This window comes from Dermacentor andersoni, chromosome 1 (assembly GCF_023375885.2).
Source record: "Dermacentor andersoni chromosome 1, qqDerAnde1_hic_scaffold, whole genome shotgun sequence".
NCBI lineage: Eukaryota > Metazoa > Arthropoda > Arachnida > Ixodida > Ixodidae > Dermacentor > Dermacentor andersoni.
In genome coordinates, this window is record NC_092814.1 from 85,775,179 (window position 1) to 85,793,840 (window position 18,662).

General features: G+C 42.1%; 1 protein-coding gene and 1 non-coding gene across 4 annotated transcripts in view; one reads left to right on the plus strand and one right to left on the minus strand.

Moving 5' to 3' along the window:
• Nucleotides 1–18,662, minus strand: part of LOC126543766 (L-fucose kinase-like) — a 98,586-nt gene that overhangs the window by 29,863 nt on the left and 50,061 nt on the right. For all 3 annotated transcript variants that reach the window (XR_011892490.1, XM_055061692.2, XM_055061693.2), the window contains 3 exons: nucleotides 18,368–18,504; nucleotides 8,596–8,753; nucleotides 7,551–7,697 (listed from right to left, as the gene is read on the minus strand). Coding sequence is in view for 2 of the 3 variants with exons in the window: in XM_055061692.2 (XP_054917667.2) it covers nucleotides 7,551–7,697; nucleotides 8,596–8,753; nucleotides 18,368–18,504 (442 nt within the window). In the remaining variant the exon portion in view is untranslated. The remainder of the gene's footprint in view (nucleotides 1–7,550; nucleotides 7,698–8,595; nucleotides 8,754–18,367; nucleotides 18,505–18,662) is intronic.
• Nucleotides 2,197–2,268, plus strand: TRNAT-UGU (transfer RNA threonine (anticodon UGU)). Its single transcript has one exon. It is a non-coding gene; the product is annotated as a tRNA-Thr (tRNA).

The window sequence follows — 18,662 nt, forward strand, 5'->3', positions numbered from 1 at the left end:
CAGGTAAGTGGGCGCGATCTCATGCTATTTCGGTTAAACAGTACTACCGCTGAGTACGTACTTTTTCCGAGCTCCAGCCAACTACGGTTTAACGAGGTTTCACTGTATTAGTCTCTTGTTTCCTATATGTACTTACGTATGCCCACCTCTTATGTCATACCTCCCGTGAGGAGGTCCTTCACCCTTTGAGGGTCAATGACGTAAATATATGGCGCCACGAACAAGTCCAAAAATGGTTGATGCCGTATATTTACGGCGCCGTCTGTACGTTTAAAAAGCATGCCAATTTCCTAACTTTTTCTTTTCTAACATGAACTGCCACTATGTGGGAATACAGGGAATTTTTTTCGCGTACCTCACTCTCTCAGTTTTCGTTGCATGGTTTGTTTTAGCGCTAGTTTGCTCCCACACATCTATATACTGCCACTTGCGCATTGGCGCACGGGCGGCGCTTTCGGTTTTGTTCCGCGGGCAATTTCGGCTTCTTTCGCTTGCAAAACTGATGGCTAAATCGTTACTAATCTCTCAAAGGGCTACCGCTTGTTCCTCGTTCGTTTAGTGCTCACAAGAGTGTGCATAGGAAGGATGCTGCCATGTATGTGTTTCCATTGCTTTTTTTGGGGGGGGACACTCGCGAAAACTATTTGCCTCTGGTTGGCGATAAGATGAAGATTAGTGGAAGTTTGTCATACGTTGTGCTTTTTTGACGGGCACACAACCACACAGTTTTCTTGAGTGCGCGCACCTACGCAGGTCAATTACGTAATGGATGTAAATATTAGTGTAAGAGCAGGAACAGGTAAGATTTGCGAAATATTCTCGTGTGCGCATTTTCAAAGCCTTGAACTATGTGTATAACAATGCATCAAATTTTGAATTCTTATAAGTTTATTTCCTTTTTTTATTGTTGCTATTCATGAATGAAGAGTACATATATACCAACGAAAAATATCTTTTTCTCACTTTACGGTCACCCTAGAAAAATTACGGTAAATTTTTTTCGAAATAAGTCCCTAAGAAGAATTGGAATCTGCAATAAAAAATATCGACCCTGGGCCCCCTAGGTGAAAAAAATCGACCCTCACAGGGTTAAAGTAATAAAATGAAATTGAAATAAAATGTTTCTCTGCCACTCAAGTGACTCCCTCCACCACCCTTGCTACTGCCAGCTTCAAGCAGATCAAGCGTGTACCTAATAAATGTTGCATATACTCTTATATCCTTCATTTGCTACATACCCCTGATCATTTCATCCCTTGTCTACCTCCGCTCTGGCTATTTATAACACCGGTGAACATTGCTTCTACTCGCCTCTTCTACATTGTCTCGTGCAGGTCTCATTTAACAGATCAGCGTTGCAACCACGCTTCTCTGTTTCACGGTTCTTTCACGATCATTTTCACAATTATACGAAACACACCAGCATACTACCACGATACACCACGTCAGTGCTACGAAATGCTTGCGCATCATTCAGATAAATCCGAGAATCGAGAGAAGATTCTGCATGGATTCTTTTTTTCATTTATTTTTTATTTATTTTCCTTTTTTTCTTCTTCTTGTGAACACATCCCAATTGCCAATTCAGCTCATTTAGAAGTGGTACATTTACTTTCTTGAACGCATCAGTTTTTGCCTTTTCTCTACATGTGAGTCGCTTCCCGGTCTGCTTATTTCGCTCTCATTTTTTGGCACAAGCCTGTTTTTGCAGCACGTATGCACGTTAATGAAAAATAAAACCATCACTTTAATTTGGCTTTGGTCACAAGCAAGTTTCTGGCGCGAAATATAGCTTCGCGTGCACTCTTTCGATGCGGTGGAAGCAGAGCCGGGATTTTGAAACATTCTATGCCTATTTCATTGCTTTCGTGTTTTGTATGTAGTCAAAGTGGCGTTTCAGCCATGCTATCAAGGGACTTTTGTTATCAATGTGATCAACTGGCCTTGAAAAATGGATAATAAGTGTGACATAGAAATCAGAGGAAGGAATAGCTGCAAAGCCATGAAACCTGCTGTAGAACCCTTGCCTAGTAGAACCAGTTGCCTTCACCCAAAGAAGATCACGTTCTCGTGATGCCTGCAGCAGAAAGGATGTTCCACATCCGCCGCCAAGGTTTGTGAGTGGTGGCGCTGGCTAACACTCCCAGGGTTCTACTAGGAAACATAAATACCCAAGAAAGTGGATGGGGAAACAGCGCCACAGTAGCTCAATTGGTAGAGCATCGCATGTGTAATGCGAAGACGTGGGATCGTTCCCCACCTGTGGCAAGTTGGTTTTTTATCCACTTTCATTTCCATTAATTTATCATTTCATTTTAATTTATTAAGCACAAGTAATTTCCACAAACAGCACAAACATTTCTTTCCAAATTGCCTAAGGAATCTAGGAAAGAGACTGCATGTTTGTGGTTTCTGTCTTTAATGTTTTACAAAGAATATAATCGAACAAATGTGTCACAGGTAATACGTTATATTTGATGAATAGGCTGTTTTCAACAGTCGTAAGGAATTTCTTTTTGTAATTTATGAATCTTATGCAAGTTTTATGGGTCGTAGTTGCCCAAACTAAATGGCAGTATTTAACTCTAGAATAAAACAAGGTGTTGTAGATTTGTATCATAATGTTAGATGGCAGTATCTGGTGATTACAGTAAATAATACCAAGAATTTGTGCCAGCTTGGTCAGCATAAGATTGATGTGGGCATTCTATGACATGTTTTCTTGAAATATAATGCCTATAGTCTTAAAGTACGGCACAATTTCAATGTGCATTGATCTTAATAAAATAAATTTATTAGCAAATATACTCTGGTTTTTGGATAGAAATGCTAGTTTTAGTTTTACTAGTATTAATCTGAAAGCAATTGCATTGTGTCCATTCATGTAGTTTTATTAAAAGCAAGTTTGCTGCATCAATTAAATCGTCAATAGATTTACCCATTAAGAACATACTGGTATCGTCTGCGTACATGATGAATTTGGTGCTTGCATCGACTTTGACAATATTGTTAATGGACATATTAAATAAAAATGGGCCTAAAATACTCCCCTTGTGGTACTCCTGAGGATACACGAGAAGAAGGGGGTTAACCAAGGGGGCCCGATTTTTATTAGTCATATCATAAGAAGCCAACAAACACCGACACCAAGGACAACATAGGGGAAATTACTTGTGCTTAATAAATGAAATAAAGAAACGATAAATTAATGGTAATTAAAGTGGATGAAAAAACAACTTGCCGCAGGTGGGAACCGAACCCACAACCTTCGCATTTCGCATAATAAAAATAATAAAAATCGGGCCCCTCGGTTAACCCCCTTTCTTCTCGTTTATTACCGTAACGAGGGTCTCAACTCCGGCAACATTGATGCCTTCAGGTAGCATATGTGGGTTTGTTGACCAGTTACCTTCACCCAAAAAGATCACGTTCTCGTGACGCCTGCGGCAAAAAGGACGTTCCACGTCCGCCGCCAAGGTCTGTGAGTGGTGGCGCAGGCTAACACTCCCAGGGTTCTACTAGGACACATAAATACCCAAGAAAGTGGATGGGAAAACGGTGCTGCGATAGCTCACTTGGTAGAGCATCGCACGCGAAATGCGAAGGTTGTGGGGTTCGGTTCCCACCTGCGGCAAGTTGTTTTTTCATCCACTTTAATTACCATTAATTTATCGTTTCTTTATTTCATTTATTAAGCACAAGTAATTTCCCCTATGTTGTCCTTGGTGTCAGTGTTTGTTGATTTCCTGAGGATACAGGGAGATAGTCGGAAAGTGAATCCTTGAGTGAGGCAGCTTTGTGCAATGTTTTAGGCAGTAATGTATGAGAGATGCAGGCTCGCCACATATGCCATACCGGTCAAGTTTTCTTATCAATAGGTCTTGATTAATGTTGTCAAGAGCTTTTGACAGGTCCACAAATATTCTGAGCACAATATTTCCATCTTTTAATTAGGAAAGTATGTGTTCTTTTTGAGAGAGCAACATGTGCTGGGTAGTGAGGCCTTTACAAAAACCATATTGGGAGTTTGATAACAGGTTATGTTTACACTTTAACTCAGTGGAACGTTCTAAAATAACTTTTACAAATGTTTCTGAACAAACAGGTAGTAAAGAGATTAACCCATAGTTTCCCGTGTCATTTTTATTGCCTTTCCTGAACAAAATTTTAGTATGTGCACTCTGCATACTTTGGCGGAATACAGCTTTACTCAAACAAAGATTAATAATATGAGTAATGCATGGTGCTATGAGATCAATTACATGCTTTACTGGGTTTATTTGAAGGCCACAAATATCTTTAGCACTGCTATTTGTTATATTGTAAATAACATTAATTACCTCACTTTCATGTGCAGGATATAAGAACAAAGAACTATTATTTATTTATATGGATTCAAGGTTATTAGTACATGTGGTTTTGCAGTCTATATTAGCAAAGTGCTTGTTGAAGGCATCTGCTAGTGCCTTTCCCTTCAGTTCAATGCCATCTATTTCCAAGGCAGATATTTTTCCTGCAGGTACTTTACAATTTATAACAAGGAGGTTAATCTTTTCTGCATTGTTTCTGTAGACCCAGCAGCAGAAGTGAATGAATTAGCGAAGTATTCATGCCTAGCTTTTTTCACATCCTTATTTAGGTGATTGTGAAGTTTTTTATATGACTCAAATGTTACTTAGTCCTTGGTTGTTATAAATTCGATGTACAAGGCATTTTTATTGCATATCCTTCTAGTTATTTCGACTGCAACTCAGTGCTTACGAATTTTTGGCCTTTTTTATTAAAATGACACGCTCAGCAGCGGGACCACCACATGAGGGCGGTGCGAGTGTCGTCCTACGAGGAGTGGACTAGACCGGCAACTGGCTCGATGGATTCCGACAGGGTCATTCCAGACTCGCTCTTGGCTTTCGTCAAGGACGCGCAGCTCCTAGGACGGCTCTGAATATGCCTCCCCCCCTCCTCTTCCTACTCCCGATTATAGGCCTTTGAGCCATCCCTTAATAAATACATCTTGCCACCACCATTAAACATTTAAATGAAAACTGGCATCATAAATTGACTTGAAGACACTAAAAGAATGATTGTAAGCTCCCTTTGAAGTGTTCCTTAATGCATAGAAATATTGGTAAATGATCGCTTAAGCCTAATGTAAAGACATCTGATTTCGTGGCTTCTAAGTTTATGTTGGTAATGAAGTCAATAAGAGCGGATAAGTTTTGTGTTACTCTTGTAGGGAGATTAATTATTCTGACAGGCATTTTAATTTAATATGATGTCTAATTGTAGTTTAGGCAGATAATTTTTCATCATGTTAATATAAATGACACCACAAAAAATTATTTTTAATTTTGGTATCATTAACAAAGCTAAGAAATCTATCCAGGTATTCTAGAAAACTGTGGCAGAACCATTAGGCGGTCGGTAAACAGCACACAGTACAGTGCTATTTAGTTTAATTGTTAGAATGTCATAATTCTGTGTGACTGCAGAATACTGGTTTAATATTTCACGAGTGTAGGTTTGTCGTACTAAAATTCGCACTCCACCGCCATGACCAGTTCAGCGATTGAGATAGAAAGTGCTGTACAATGGCAAGTGAAATATGCTGTCATAGCTCTGTTAGCATGTTTGTATAAATGAATCTTTAGTTTCCTCGATGAGGAGAGCAAGGTCAGTTTCTTTGTTCTTAATAAACCGTATGTTAGCATGCAAACACGTGAATGATTCAACAAGAGAACTTCCTAAAAACCAGCGAAAAGTGTGCGGCAGCACATACTGTTCATCACTTGAGTAAGCCACCGTAACCGGTGACTATAACAGTTGTGTTTGTCGCTACCTTATCCAAGCTTTTCATGATTGCAAGCATTGGTAATAACTATCACTCATTCACCGTCACACTTGCGAACTAGAACCCTGTTGTTGCTATGCCAAACGTACTTCGAGTCATTAGCTTTGGCCCAGTTTTTTGCCTCAAACAGCAATGTTCACGCTCTTTTTGTCAGGTTTTCCAGGAGGAAAATGTTGCTCTTTGCATTGTGCAGTTCTCTTCTGTTTTGCCACCATTTGTCTCTGATCGCTTACTTTGTAAAGCGACAGACTATGCCAGGTATCTTGTCTTTCGTTGAAGGCAAGCGATGAACTGCTACTACGTCACTTTCGAGAAGCTGCAGTAAATTCATCCGTGCTCTTAATTTATTGAACTCATGCAACAAACTTTCGTTTTTCTGTCTGCCCAAGTTCACGATATTTAAGGTTTAGCTTAAGACTTCACCATTTCGTGTTGTGAAGTTCGGTCTCCAACTGTGCAATTTTAGAGTTTTGAGCTTGAGCCTCAATTTTTGCCACCCTACCTTCAAGTCCTTGCCTTCCTGCTCATTTCTTTCTGAATGATATCTTCCATGCTTTCTCAACAGTTTCTTTCAGTGGTATTAGGTACTCTAGCTTTTCGTTTATTAATTTGAGCCACACCTGAATGTCGTGCTTATCTGCATCGTCGACTGATTTTCTAGGTAGATCTGCATGACTTTTCATGCGTGTACAGGCTGAGCAACGCCAAGCATTTCGATAATGTTCTTCCTTCATCTTAATTGTTGTGTCCGAGACTCCTGCACTCTTTCCTGTGTGATATTTGAGATGAGAGTCAGTGCATTCTATTGTTGAATCAGAGTTGATGAAACACATTGCAAATCACACACTGCCTGAGCAAAGGCATAGTCACGTAGTATGTTTTGGCAGCAGCGGCAGTTAGGAAACTAAGAAAAAGAAGACAGGATAGGGACTAACCTGTAAAGCACAAGATTTTGCATAAGACAGTACTCATTCTGTGGTGCCGCGGCTGCCAATGTAACAATGTCTGGCTTGCCTGCTCCTTGCTTTATGGTGCTGTTCCAGATGGGCGTTCCTTTCATTGGAGACAAAGTGATATTGGTTGAAGATACTGTTTCAGAGAAGCTGGCATTGTGTGCAAACGCAGGCCACAATGAACAGATCGATGTTTGTATAGTAGAAGATCTTGCAAAAGACAATGCTTGTTTTGTGTTGCCACTGCAGCCAATGTGACAGTGCCTGGCTTGCTTGCTTGCTTGCTTTATGGGCGCTGTTCTGGATGGGCGTTCCCTTCATTGGTGACGACGCAATCTTGGTTGAAGATACTGTTTCAGAAAAGCTGGCACTATGCGCAAGCAAAACTCTTACTTGGGCTAGTTAGTTCATGTTTGAATGTGTAAAGAGCAGGGTGCAAAGAACAGGACAGAACACAAACGACAAGACCGGCGCCGGTCCTGTCGTTTGTGTTCTTCTTCTGTCCTGTTCCTTGCGCCCTGCTCTTTACACATTGTGTGCAAATGCAGGCCACACAATGAATAGGCCGATGTCCGTATATTCTGTAAAGCACAAGATTTACCATAAGACAATGCTCATTCCATGCTGCCACTGCTGCCAATTCTTCCCACATATGAGGCCCAAAGTGAGCCTGCCGAGTACAGTAAGCTAAATGACTGCTTATGAAAGCTACCAGTCAACATTTGCACACCTTCTGCCAGGCTCACCTTTTCTGTGGTCAGTACAGCTTTTCGTATAAGCACCTGAAGAGCACCTTCATAATGCCTTGCTGCTCGCATCATGCGGTCTGGCCGGTCCATCCACTTGAGACGTTCCTGCTTCAAAGCTAGGGCACCCTTCTGAACTTGTCCTTCCTGTGATATGAAATGGTACTTATATGTATGTGTGTAAGTGTACTACACAGCAGTTAAAGAAATCCTTACGATCATGACTCCAACTGATGACTCTATACGCTTTGATTTCAGGTTTGAATCAAGCAGCAAATAGTATTTTTTTGTTTTGTTTTTCAAGCAAAGCTTTCTTTGCCTCTTCCCCCAACTTCGCGGGTGCCGACTTCTCGCTGCTACTGTCTTGCCAATTATAAAAAACTTTAATCACTGAGTATGCTCCTAATTGACTATCTTGGCTACTGGGTATGTGCAATTGGGATTGTGGCACTGGGCGTGTGAACATTCTTGGTGTAAAAAAAGATAAAAAAATAAATACCTCCAGAATGGGAGTGTGCCACTGGGTAGGTGCCCAAATAGACACAAGAGTCAAGAAGTGAAGAAGTTAGCAGCAGAAACAGCGAAGCATGGGCAAAGAATATAAGTGAATAAAATTGGACCGTAGCATGCATTCAGAGAGGAGCACTAAGCTACATAGAAGTGAAAAAGTGAATACATTTCAGTAAACCTCAACAAAAGCTTTGCTGATGATCATTCACACATTTCGGGATCCCCCAATATTTTTTCATTACCCCACCCACTCCCCCAAATATATACATCCTAAAGTCAGTAATTTTAGAAGTAACAAGATAACTTTACTCAGTCAACTGACTACTACAATTCTTGTAACTAATGCCCGCCTCGCCATGCAAGTTAGTTGCAACAAGTTTTGTTTAGCTGACAGAATTTTCCCCTGAAACTAAACAAAAATTGCATACAAGCACTGCATATTGTCGCACTCAGTGTTGTGAAATAGTCATGGCTAGTTAATACAAGCAGCACAGCAAATTGGACCAATGAAAGCAAAATGTAGCTATACTCTCACCTCCAGCAACTGGAAAGCACACATCCAGGTCTTGTTGCCTCCAGGACCGCTTCTCAAGCCACCAAAATTTCCAGCCATTGCACCCAAAAAGTCAGCAATGCATGAAAATGCTCTTGATGCTATGGCTAGATCCTTGCTAGCCTCTTGTCCTTCAGCAACTACACAAAAATAAGCACTGCCTAATCACTTCTACAATTTATCAAACCATTAGTGAGTGTTTCTTGCATGATATGGAACTTCATTTCTAAATCACAGTAGACTCCCTTTAAGACGAACTCGAAGACACCATAAAAATTTCTTTGTCTTATCAGACGTTCATCTTATCAGAAATAACTGACAACTTGACCAGGTGTATCCAAATATCTTACTTCAAAACAGTAAATAAAGTAGGCTTACAACGGCAGAAAAATGACAAAAAGCATTTACCATATTTACTCGCATAATGAACGCACTTGCGTAATGAACACAGCCCTACATTTCCAATCAAGTGCTTTTTTTTTCTTTTTCTCACATAATGATCACACCCTGAACTTGCTGCTGTGAAGTAGGAGACACACGGTACGGTTCGGAGTCTGATATGGCGTCCGGCAGGTGCGATTGTGTCCAAACCCATGACGGACGCCGATTCCTACTGTGTCTCCTACCTTTATTGCAATAGCAATTATATGGATGCTCCAGGCGCATTTTTGCCACCGTCGTAGTTGCCGTCGCCGCATGCCGCATGGTGTAGGTGTGAGTGAAAGCAGGAGAGGAAGCCGACGATCATGGCTCAATCTCGTGCACCGTCTTTCGTCACGCAAGAGGCCCGGGGGCGGGGGGAGGGGGGGCAGGGAGGGGCGGCGGCATTGTACTCTGGCAGCAACTACGTATTGCACAACTGCACCCAAGGGGCGCCGGCGATCGCGGCTCAATCTCTCACGTACAAGGGAGGAAAGCGGGAAGGAAACATGCAGTCTTCCATTGCGCGCATGGCGCCAGGGGGTGGCGTGGCATTTTACTGTGGCAGCAACTGTGCATTCCACAGCCGTGGCTCGCCCTATCTTCAAAGCGATCTGCGTCGGGGGCTGAGGCGATGGCGGCTCATACCTTTGTACGTGCTGCATTCTTGCTGCTCAGGTTGTGCTGAAGCGAATGTTTGCAAGTTTATACGACCGAGTTTATACAACAGGCCGCCATTGGAATCTGAACCTGGCAACGTTTAACGTTAGAACGTTATCTAGTGAGGCGAGTCTAGCAGTGTTATTGGAGAAATTAGAGGGTAGTAAATGGGATATAATAGGGCTCAGTGAGGTTAGGAGGACAAAAGAAGCATATACAGTGCTAAAAAGTGGGCACGTCCTATGCTACCAGGGCTTAGCGGAGAGACGAGAACTAGGAGTCGGATTCCTGATTAATAAGGATATAGCTGGTAACATACAGGAATTCTATAGCATTAATGAGAGGGTGGCAGGTCTTGTTGTGAAACTTCATAAGAGGTACAAATTGAAGGTCGTACAGGTCTACGCCCCTAAATCCAGTCATGATGACCAGGAAGTCGAAAGCTTCTATGAAGACGTGGAATTGGCGATGGGTAAAGTCAAAACAAAATACACTATACTGATGGGCGACTTCAATGCCAAGGTAGGCAAGAAGCAAGCTGGAGACAAGTCAGTGGGGAAATATGGCATAGGCTCTAGGAATAGCAGGGGAGAATTATTAGTAGAGTTTGCAGAACAGAATAATATGCGGATAATGAATACCTTCTTCCGCAAGCGGGATAGCCGGAAATGGACATGGAGGAGCCTGAATGGCAAGACTAGAAATGAAATAGACTCCATACTCTGCGCTAACCCTGGCATCATACAAGATGTGGACGTGCTCGGCAAGGTGCGCTGCAGTGACCATAGGATGCTAAGAACTCGAATTAGCCTAGACTTGAGGAGGGAACGGAAGAAACTGGTACATAAGAAGCCAATCAATGAGCTAGCGGTAAGAGGGAAAATAGAGGAATTCCAGATCAAGCTACAGAACAGGTATTCGGCTTTAACTCAGGAAGAGGACCTTAGTGTTGAAGCAATGAACGACAATCTTATGGGCATCATTAAGGTGTGTGCAATAGAAGTCGGTGGTAACTCCGTTAGACAGGATACCAGTAAGCTATCGCAGGAGACGAAAGATCTCATCAACAAACGCCAATGTGTGAAAGCCTCTAACCCTACAGCTAGAATAGAACTGGCAGAACTTTCTAAGTTAATCAACAAGCATAAGACAGCTGACGTAAGGAACTATAATATGGATAGAATTGAACATGCTCTCAGGAACGGAGGAAGCCTAAAAGCAGTGAAGAAACTAGGAATAGGTAAGAATCAGATGTATGCGTTAAGAGACAAAGCAGGCAATATCATTACTAATATGGATGAGATAGTTCAAGTGGCTGAGGAGTTCTATAGAGATTTATACAGTACCAGTGGCACCCACGAAGATAATGTGAGAGAGAGTAGTCTAGAGGAATTTGAAATCCCACAAGTAACGCCGGAAGAAGTAAAGAACGCCTGGGGGCTATATAAAGGGGGAAGGCAGCTGGGGAGGATCAAGTAACAGCAGATTTGTTGATGGATGGTGGGCACATTGTTCTAGAAAAACTGGCCACCCTGTAAACACAATGCCTCATGACCTCGAGCGTACCAGAATCTCGGAAGAACGCTAACATAATCCTAATCCATAAGAAAGGGGATGCCAAAGACTTGAAAAATTATAGACCGATCAGCTTACTGTCCATTGCCTACAAAGTATTTACTAAGGTAATCGCAAATAGAATCAGGGACACCTTAGACTTCTGTCAACCAAAGGACCAGGCAGGATTCCGTAAAGGCTACTCAACAATAGACCATATTCACACTATCAATCAGGTGATAGAGAAATGTGCGGAATATAACCAACCCTTATATATAGCTTTCATTGATTACGAAAAAGCATTTGATTCAGTCGAAACCTCAGCAGTCATGAAGGCACTACGGAATCAGGGTGTAGATGAGCCATATGTAAAGATATCTATAGCGGCTCAACAGCTACCGTAGTCCTCCATAAAGAAAGCAACAAAATCCCAATAAAGAAAGGCGTCAGGCAGGGAGATACGATCTCTCCAATGCTATTCACAGCATGTTTACAGGAGGTATTCAGGGACCTGGATTGGGAAGAATTGGGGATAAGAGTTAATGGAGAATACCTTAGTAACTTGCGATTCGCTGATGACATTGCCTTGCTTAGTAACTCAGGGGACCAATTGCAATGCATGCTCACTGACCTGGAGAGGCAAAGCAGAAGGGTGGGGCTAAAAATTAATCTGCAGAAAACTAAAGTAATGTTTAACAGTCTCGGAAGAGAACAGCCGTTTACGATAGGTAGCGAGGCACTGGAAGTGGTAAGGGAATGCATCTACTTAGGGCAGGTAGTGACCTCGGATCCGGATCATGAGACTGAAACAATCAGAAGAATAAGAATGGGCTGGGGTGCATTTGGCAGGCATTTTCAGATCATGAACAGCAGGTTGCCATTATCCCTCAAGAGAAAAGTGTATAAAAGCTGTGTCTTACCAGTACTCACGTACGGGGCGGAAACCTGGATGCTTACGAAAAGGGTTCTACTTAAATTGAGGACGACACAACGGGCTATGGAAAGAAGAATTATGGGTGTAACGTTAAGGGATAAGAAAAGAGCAGATTGGGTGAGGGAACAAATGCGAGTTAATGACATCATAGTTGAAATCAAGAAAAAGAAATAGGCATGGGCAGGACATGCAATGAGGAGGAAAGATAACCGATGGTCATTAATGGTTATGGACTGGATTCCAAGGGAAGGGAAGCGTAGTGGGGGGCGGCGGAAGGTTAGGTGGGCGGATGAGATTAATAAGTTTGCAGGGACAACATGGCCATAATTAGTACATGACCGGGGTAGTTGGAGAAGTATGGGAGAGGCCTTTGCCCTGCAGTGGGCGTAACCAGGCTGATGATGATGACGACCGATAAAGCTACAATCCTTACTTCATGTAGCTGTCTACACATTTGCTATCACAGTTGATGGTTCGCATTTCGGGCGAAACTGACTTTCTTAGAGGTGGCCGCGGGAAAAAGAAATCGCTCGAAAGTTTACCCTGTATAATAACTGCACCCCCCAAATTTGCACATATTTTTCGGGAAAGAAAGTGTGTTCATTATGCAAGTCAATACGGTATTTAGCTGAACTTGATAGAAAATTGTTTTCAAGTCATACTCTTGCTTGGTTTCATCCAGTCCATGATGGATGTTTGTCGCTGTTGTGCAAAACGGCGAGCAGCCACAAATGACATCATCTCACCTAATGACCTTAAAAAGTCTTCTGTGCTTTCGTGCTGCTGGAAAAAGTTCACTAAGGAGTTCAAGCAAGCACATGCCGCCTCACAGGCCATTGGTGCAGGCTCAGAGCTAGCAAAAGTATAAAGGAGCGCGCTGAGCACACGGCAAAACACCACCAGCTAGAGAAAAGTCCAGGTGACGTTGAGCGAAATGGGAAACGAGAAACGAGGCGAAGCGTTGTGGAGGAGGAAGGTAGGTGGAGGCGCGCTGTGTTGACTTCCTCTAGCAGTTGCTACAGGTTTTGTTTGCGATATGGATGTACCGGGTTCATCTCGTGATAGCATCGTCTTCATGTGCCGTATGCTGTATGTGCGAGTGAAAGCGTGCGAGAGTGAACCGACGATGGGCGGCTCAATCTCGCGTGCACAAGGCAGGAAAGCGGGGAGGAAGCACGCCGTCTTCTGTTGCATGCATGGTACCGGGGGGAGGGGAGGAAGGGGGGCACTGTACGTCGGCCGCGCACGGTCGTGCTTTATTTGAAAGCGATCTTCTTAGGGGGCACCATCTAGGTGAGCTGATGGCTCATAGCTTTGCGTGCGCTGTGTTCTCACTGCTCAGTTTGTGTTGAAGGGATAGACAGCACGAATGCCACTTCGCTTGCTGCTGCTGCCGCAATTCCTCACCGCAGCATTTTGACAGAGACCGTCCGCAGTCGTTGAGTTTGATGTGTCTATGCTTGTTAATTTCGTTAGTAAGCAAATGTTTACAAGGGGGCGTTCCATTCCGGCGGCTGCTGCATATGGCACGGCCATGCGAACCCTGTGTTGAATATGATATGAAATGTGGACAGTGTAGGTATCTAGGCACACCGAGGGCTGATAGCTCCGTATGCGCTATAGCACCCATATGCTTGCCCGTCACTCACGTTCACGAAATGAAACATCACTGTAACTTTTTTTGTTTCATCCTCTTGTTTTCACCACTGTCCAAGGATGATGTGCGCCACAGGACTCCAGTAGAGTGCCTCAATGTGGCCCCCAGGCGCAGCGCATCAAGGCACCTTAGCCTCCAGGATCGGTAGTGGTGGCGATCACTTCGAATGTTCATCTTAACCGAAGAATATGTCTGAGACGGTTCATCTTAAGCAGATTTTTTTTTGCATTGAGTCTATGGAAAACCAAACAAACATTCCCATGTTGTTCATTATATGCAAGAATTTGGCTTAACCGAGTGTCTTAATGAGCGTTCACTGTACACTGCCCAGGATATACACATGCACAGGAAAAAATGTATGCATTGTGCACTAACCATTGTTAATACTTTCACAAATGTTTGTCATACATATATATGCAACTACCAAATTTAAACATAAAAAAATTTGCAGTACTGCACTGCAAACAAACGAAAGAATGAGAACACCATGAAAATGGTGCCATGAAATATTATATGCAAGAATTCGGCTTAACTGAGCTTGTCTTAATGAGCATTGGCTGTACACTGCTTAGGACATACACATACACAGAAAAAAATGTAAGCATTGTGCACTAACCATTGTTTATACTTTCACAAACGCTTGTCATACATATACATGCAATTACCAGATTTAAACATAGAAAGAAAATCAATGCTGCACTGCAAACAAACAAAAGAATCAGAAGAGAATCAAAATAGTGCCACCAAATAAGCGAAAACAGAGCTAATGGATCAAAGCTAGTAAACCCCATTCTTTAGAAATATGGTGCAAATCATCTGCCCTCTAAATTCCCTAATGGCGTAATTACACATGTGCAATGCCTGTTTCAAGATTTAAAAAGAAGAAGACATTATTGTTCCTTTCTCTTTCCTTCTGAGCCACCACATGGAAAGTTTCTTTGTTTCCTATCCACCTCTGAACATAATAAGCTGTTTTGCACTAACTTCTTTCATGATATGCATGAGCACAATGTGATTTCATTATGGAGTGTAACTTCACCAGAAAACTAAGAATAAGCTTTGCAACAATTTCAGCCCAAACATGACACAAATGCCTTTAAAACAACTTGGCAGGTGTGTAGGAATTTTTTTTATAGTATCACATGTAGAGTTTTGAGTAGAGTGTAATGTTAGGGCGACCCTGAATGAGTACAGCACCCACACTGCTAATAAAATGTTAGTTTATGCCTAAGGATTTTGGCAGAATCATTTAGAATATTGCCAATGTCAATTTAACATGAAACCTGGTGACAATCCTTTGTTTTATTTTTTACATGCACTGCATTTCTGCAATGCCTCTGGCTGCTGTGGTTTCTGCAATGCCAGAGTTCTGCCATTATTACCATCAGCAGGCTATAAATGACTCAACAGTGACATAGGTAGTCATCGCCAGAGTGAGGCTTTAGCCCATCTCAATAACCTGGAGCCCAAGCAAGAATTTTATGCCATCACTGAGTCAGAAGACAGTGCACTCTCATAATTCCTAGATGATTACAGAAGTGAGAGCATGAATTTGTTCTTGAGGGCCCGACATTCAAAGCCTAGCTTAAAGCACTGCTTTGAGGCTTCCAAGTCATGACATTCAAAGCAAAAGAAAAAGCATTAACTTAATTCTACAGCAGGGGCCCTTTGGTGCTTCATCACAACACTGTGCCAGGTCAAACAATGCTAGTAAACACATTTTTTTTTTTTTGCTGCAAACTGCAGTTATCAGCTGGGAAATTAATAGATTGTGTTTTTTCGCCATGCTTTGGCAAAGCATCCGCATTGACTGCTGGAGACCTAAAATATAGATTGGGATGAAATTTTGTAGGGGTATAGAGGACATTGCATACACAATATGTGTGTGAAATTATAAAAATATAGGTTAATTGTGAGAGTCACAGAAAATTATCAAATTCAAAAATCACCTATAGGGATGTGTAAGAAATGTCCTTGTAATATAAATAAAAATCAGACGGGAGTGAAACTTTGAGAGAACAGAGTGAATACTTTATAGAATACACTGGAGGAAGTAAATAGATGTAAGGAAATTTGGCGAGTTAAGAAATTACTTGAGATACTTTCACGAATGCCTATGCTGCTATGACATGACGTTCATGACACTATGCTTGTAAGTCCCAAGTGGCACCTGCCGACATGTTAAAAAATGTCTTCTAGGAGAACTAAAGTTCACATTGGAGTGAACTTATATGGGATACAGTGGGTACACTGCACAATATACTGTAGCAGGTACAAAGGCTAGTAGTAACAGGTGGAGTTGCAAGAATTTTAAGTAACACTAATTAGAACACACTGTGGACACTGTAGGGATACTAAGAGCCCAAAGGAATAGTCATCTGAAGAATGAAAGTCTAATCAAGCTTAAATTTTGCAAGCGTTGAAATTTTTAAGCATGCCGGACCAATTTGGGGATACACAATAAATAAGCTGCAGTTTCAAGAAAAAGGCAAAGCATCACCCAAGTTTCACCCAAGCAGGCAAAGGCAAGGCAAAGCAGGCAAAGAAAAAGGCAAAGGCAAAAGGCAAAGTGAGGACAAAGTTTTAGACAACTACCCGAAGTAAGGTTCGCGGTTTTATTGGCTGTATAAATTGCAATAAACATTCTATCATTAATTAAAATTAACAAGTATAGTGTTGCACGCACAGGCAAACATGAACAGATCTCACTCTATGACTTCGGGCACTCACTGTCACAATGCTAGCTTGGCGAAGAGCGGCAGCAGTAGCGAGCGAATTCCCCTTTGTGCTCCCTCTCACTTCAGCGAGTCTCCGAAAATTAAGATTACATGACCTACAACACTAGTCACATGAGAACAGAGTGCACACAAAGTCACCAGCCACCTCGGCTTGCATAACGTTTGCTGCGGTCGTGCCATGCGCAGCCACGGCAGGGCTAAGAGAAGGGACGTATAACTCAACTGCCCCCTTCCCCTATCCCCCTATTGCATGCATGATGATATTACCGTGCGCTCCCCTCCCCCTCACCCACCTCTTGTACGTGAGAGAAGCCTGCGCGCGGCAGGGCACCATTCTTCTCGGCTTACCCTTGAACCCACAGCATACAGCACGCAAGCGTGATTTTATCACACTTGGACTTTAAACGAAACCTCGCAGCAAGGCCGATGAATGCAAAAATTCACCTGTGTGTCCATATAGTTACTATTACAATAATAATGTGTGGAAGAATGTACTAACACACATTGAAAAAGAGTGAAAATTTGATGACTGTCCTTGTAATTAAGGGAATCAAAATTTTTTACCTTAATCATTGCACAGGTATACTTGAATTACTGTACGAGCCTGGAGATAAAAGGTTGCCTTACAAAATTAGAAACAAGCAAGTGTGTTATACATAGCAGTGTGTACTCAGCAGTGGCTGCAACATATAAGGAGATATGTGAGTGATGCATATAGCAGGATCAAAATACTGCCAAAAGTGCATATTGCAACATAGTGGCATGATTCTCTTTGGTGGGAAAGTGTAACTGGTCTTTTACTAGTGATTCTGCAAGCTGCATATGTCTGCTATGAAGGCTCATAATTAAGGGAATCAAATAACCATTGAAGTCTGGGGCTTTTTTTTTTTTGGCACCACAGCAATATGATGGTCCTTTCCTTTACTCTGATTTCCTAAACAGACATTCTGACAATTGAGAAAAATGCAGCCTCTACTTTATCTTGACATGGCTCTTTTTTTCATGGTGTCATGACACACATGTCATCAAGGGGTGCAGTATCAGACTTTCAAAACTTTTCACTTTTTTTATTGGTCAACAGTAAAGAGCCTGACGCCCATGGCACCTTGCAACTAAGAATGAATGAATGAATGAATGACTGAATGAATGAATGAATGAATTAATGAAATTATGGGGTTTTACGTGCCAAAACCACTTTCTGATTATGAGGCACGCCGTAGTGGAGGACTCCGGAAATTTTGACCACCTGGGGTTCTTTAACGTGCACCTAAATCTAAGTACACGGGTGTTTTCGCATTTCGCCCCCATCGAAATGCGGCCGCGGCGGCCGGGATTCGATCCCGCGACCTCGTGCTCAGCAGCCTAACACCATAGCCACTGAGCAACCACGGCGGGTAATGAATGAATGAATGAATGAATGAATGAATGAATGAATGAATTTGTTTATATATTTATTCTCCTGTCTTCATGCAGAAGAGAAGCAGAGGCTAAAGGCCGTATAGCCTAAAGGAGGCTTCTCCTCCTACAACAATTTGATATGCAGACCATATGCAGGACACACATCACACAAATTTGTACTGAAAGAGAGTGAGTGTCACAAAACAGAGCACTTCAAAAACAAACTGAAACTCATGTCAACATGCGACTCATTTAACAAGCCTGGTGTCCACAGCACTGTCGAAAGGCTGCCTTTTGTACAGTGAATTTCACTGTGTGTCATGTCCTGCATTACCAAATCATAACAGGCTAGTTTAAGTGCCAAAGTTCTAAAGCAAATTCCATATGATTTACCTGAATCCAGCACAGCCATCAAGCTTGCCTCACGATCACAAGCGCAAGCTGCATACATAAAGGGGGTGATAAGCACATCTGATTTCTCCATCAGAGTCTTTTTAATGATTGAGCTCGTTACACGAAAGAAGGTGTCCCTGCAATAGAGGTCAGCATGACAAAAATTAGTTTAGTGTTCACCAAGATGTACACATTTGCTCATTCTTGCAGAATAGTAACAGAAACGTTACATAGCTATGAAAACTACAAAAAGCTAATCAATTTTAGAACATTAATTTATGAAGGCCATCAAAAC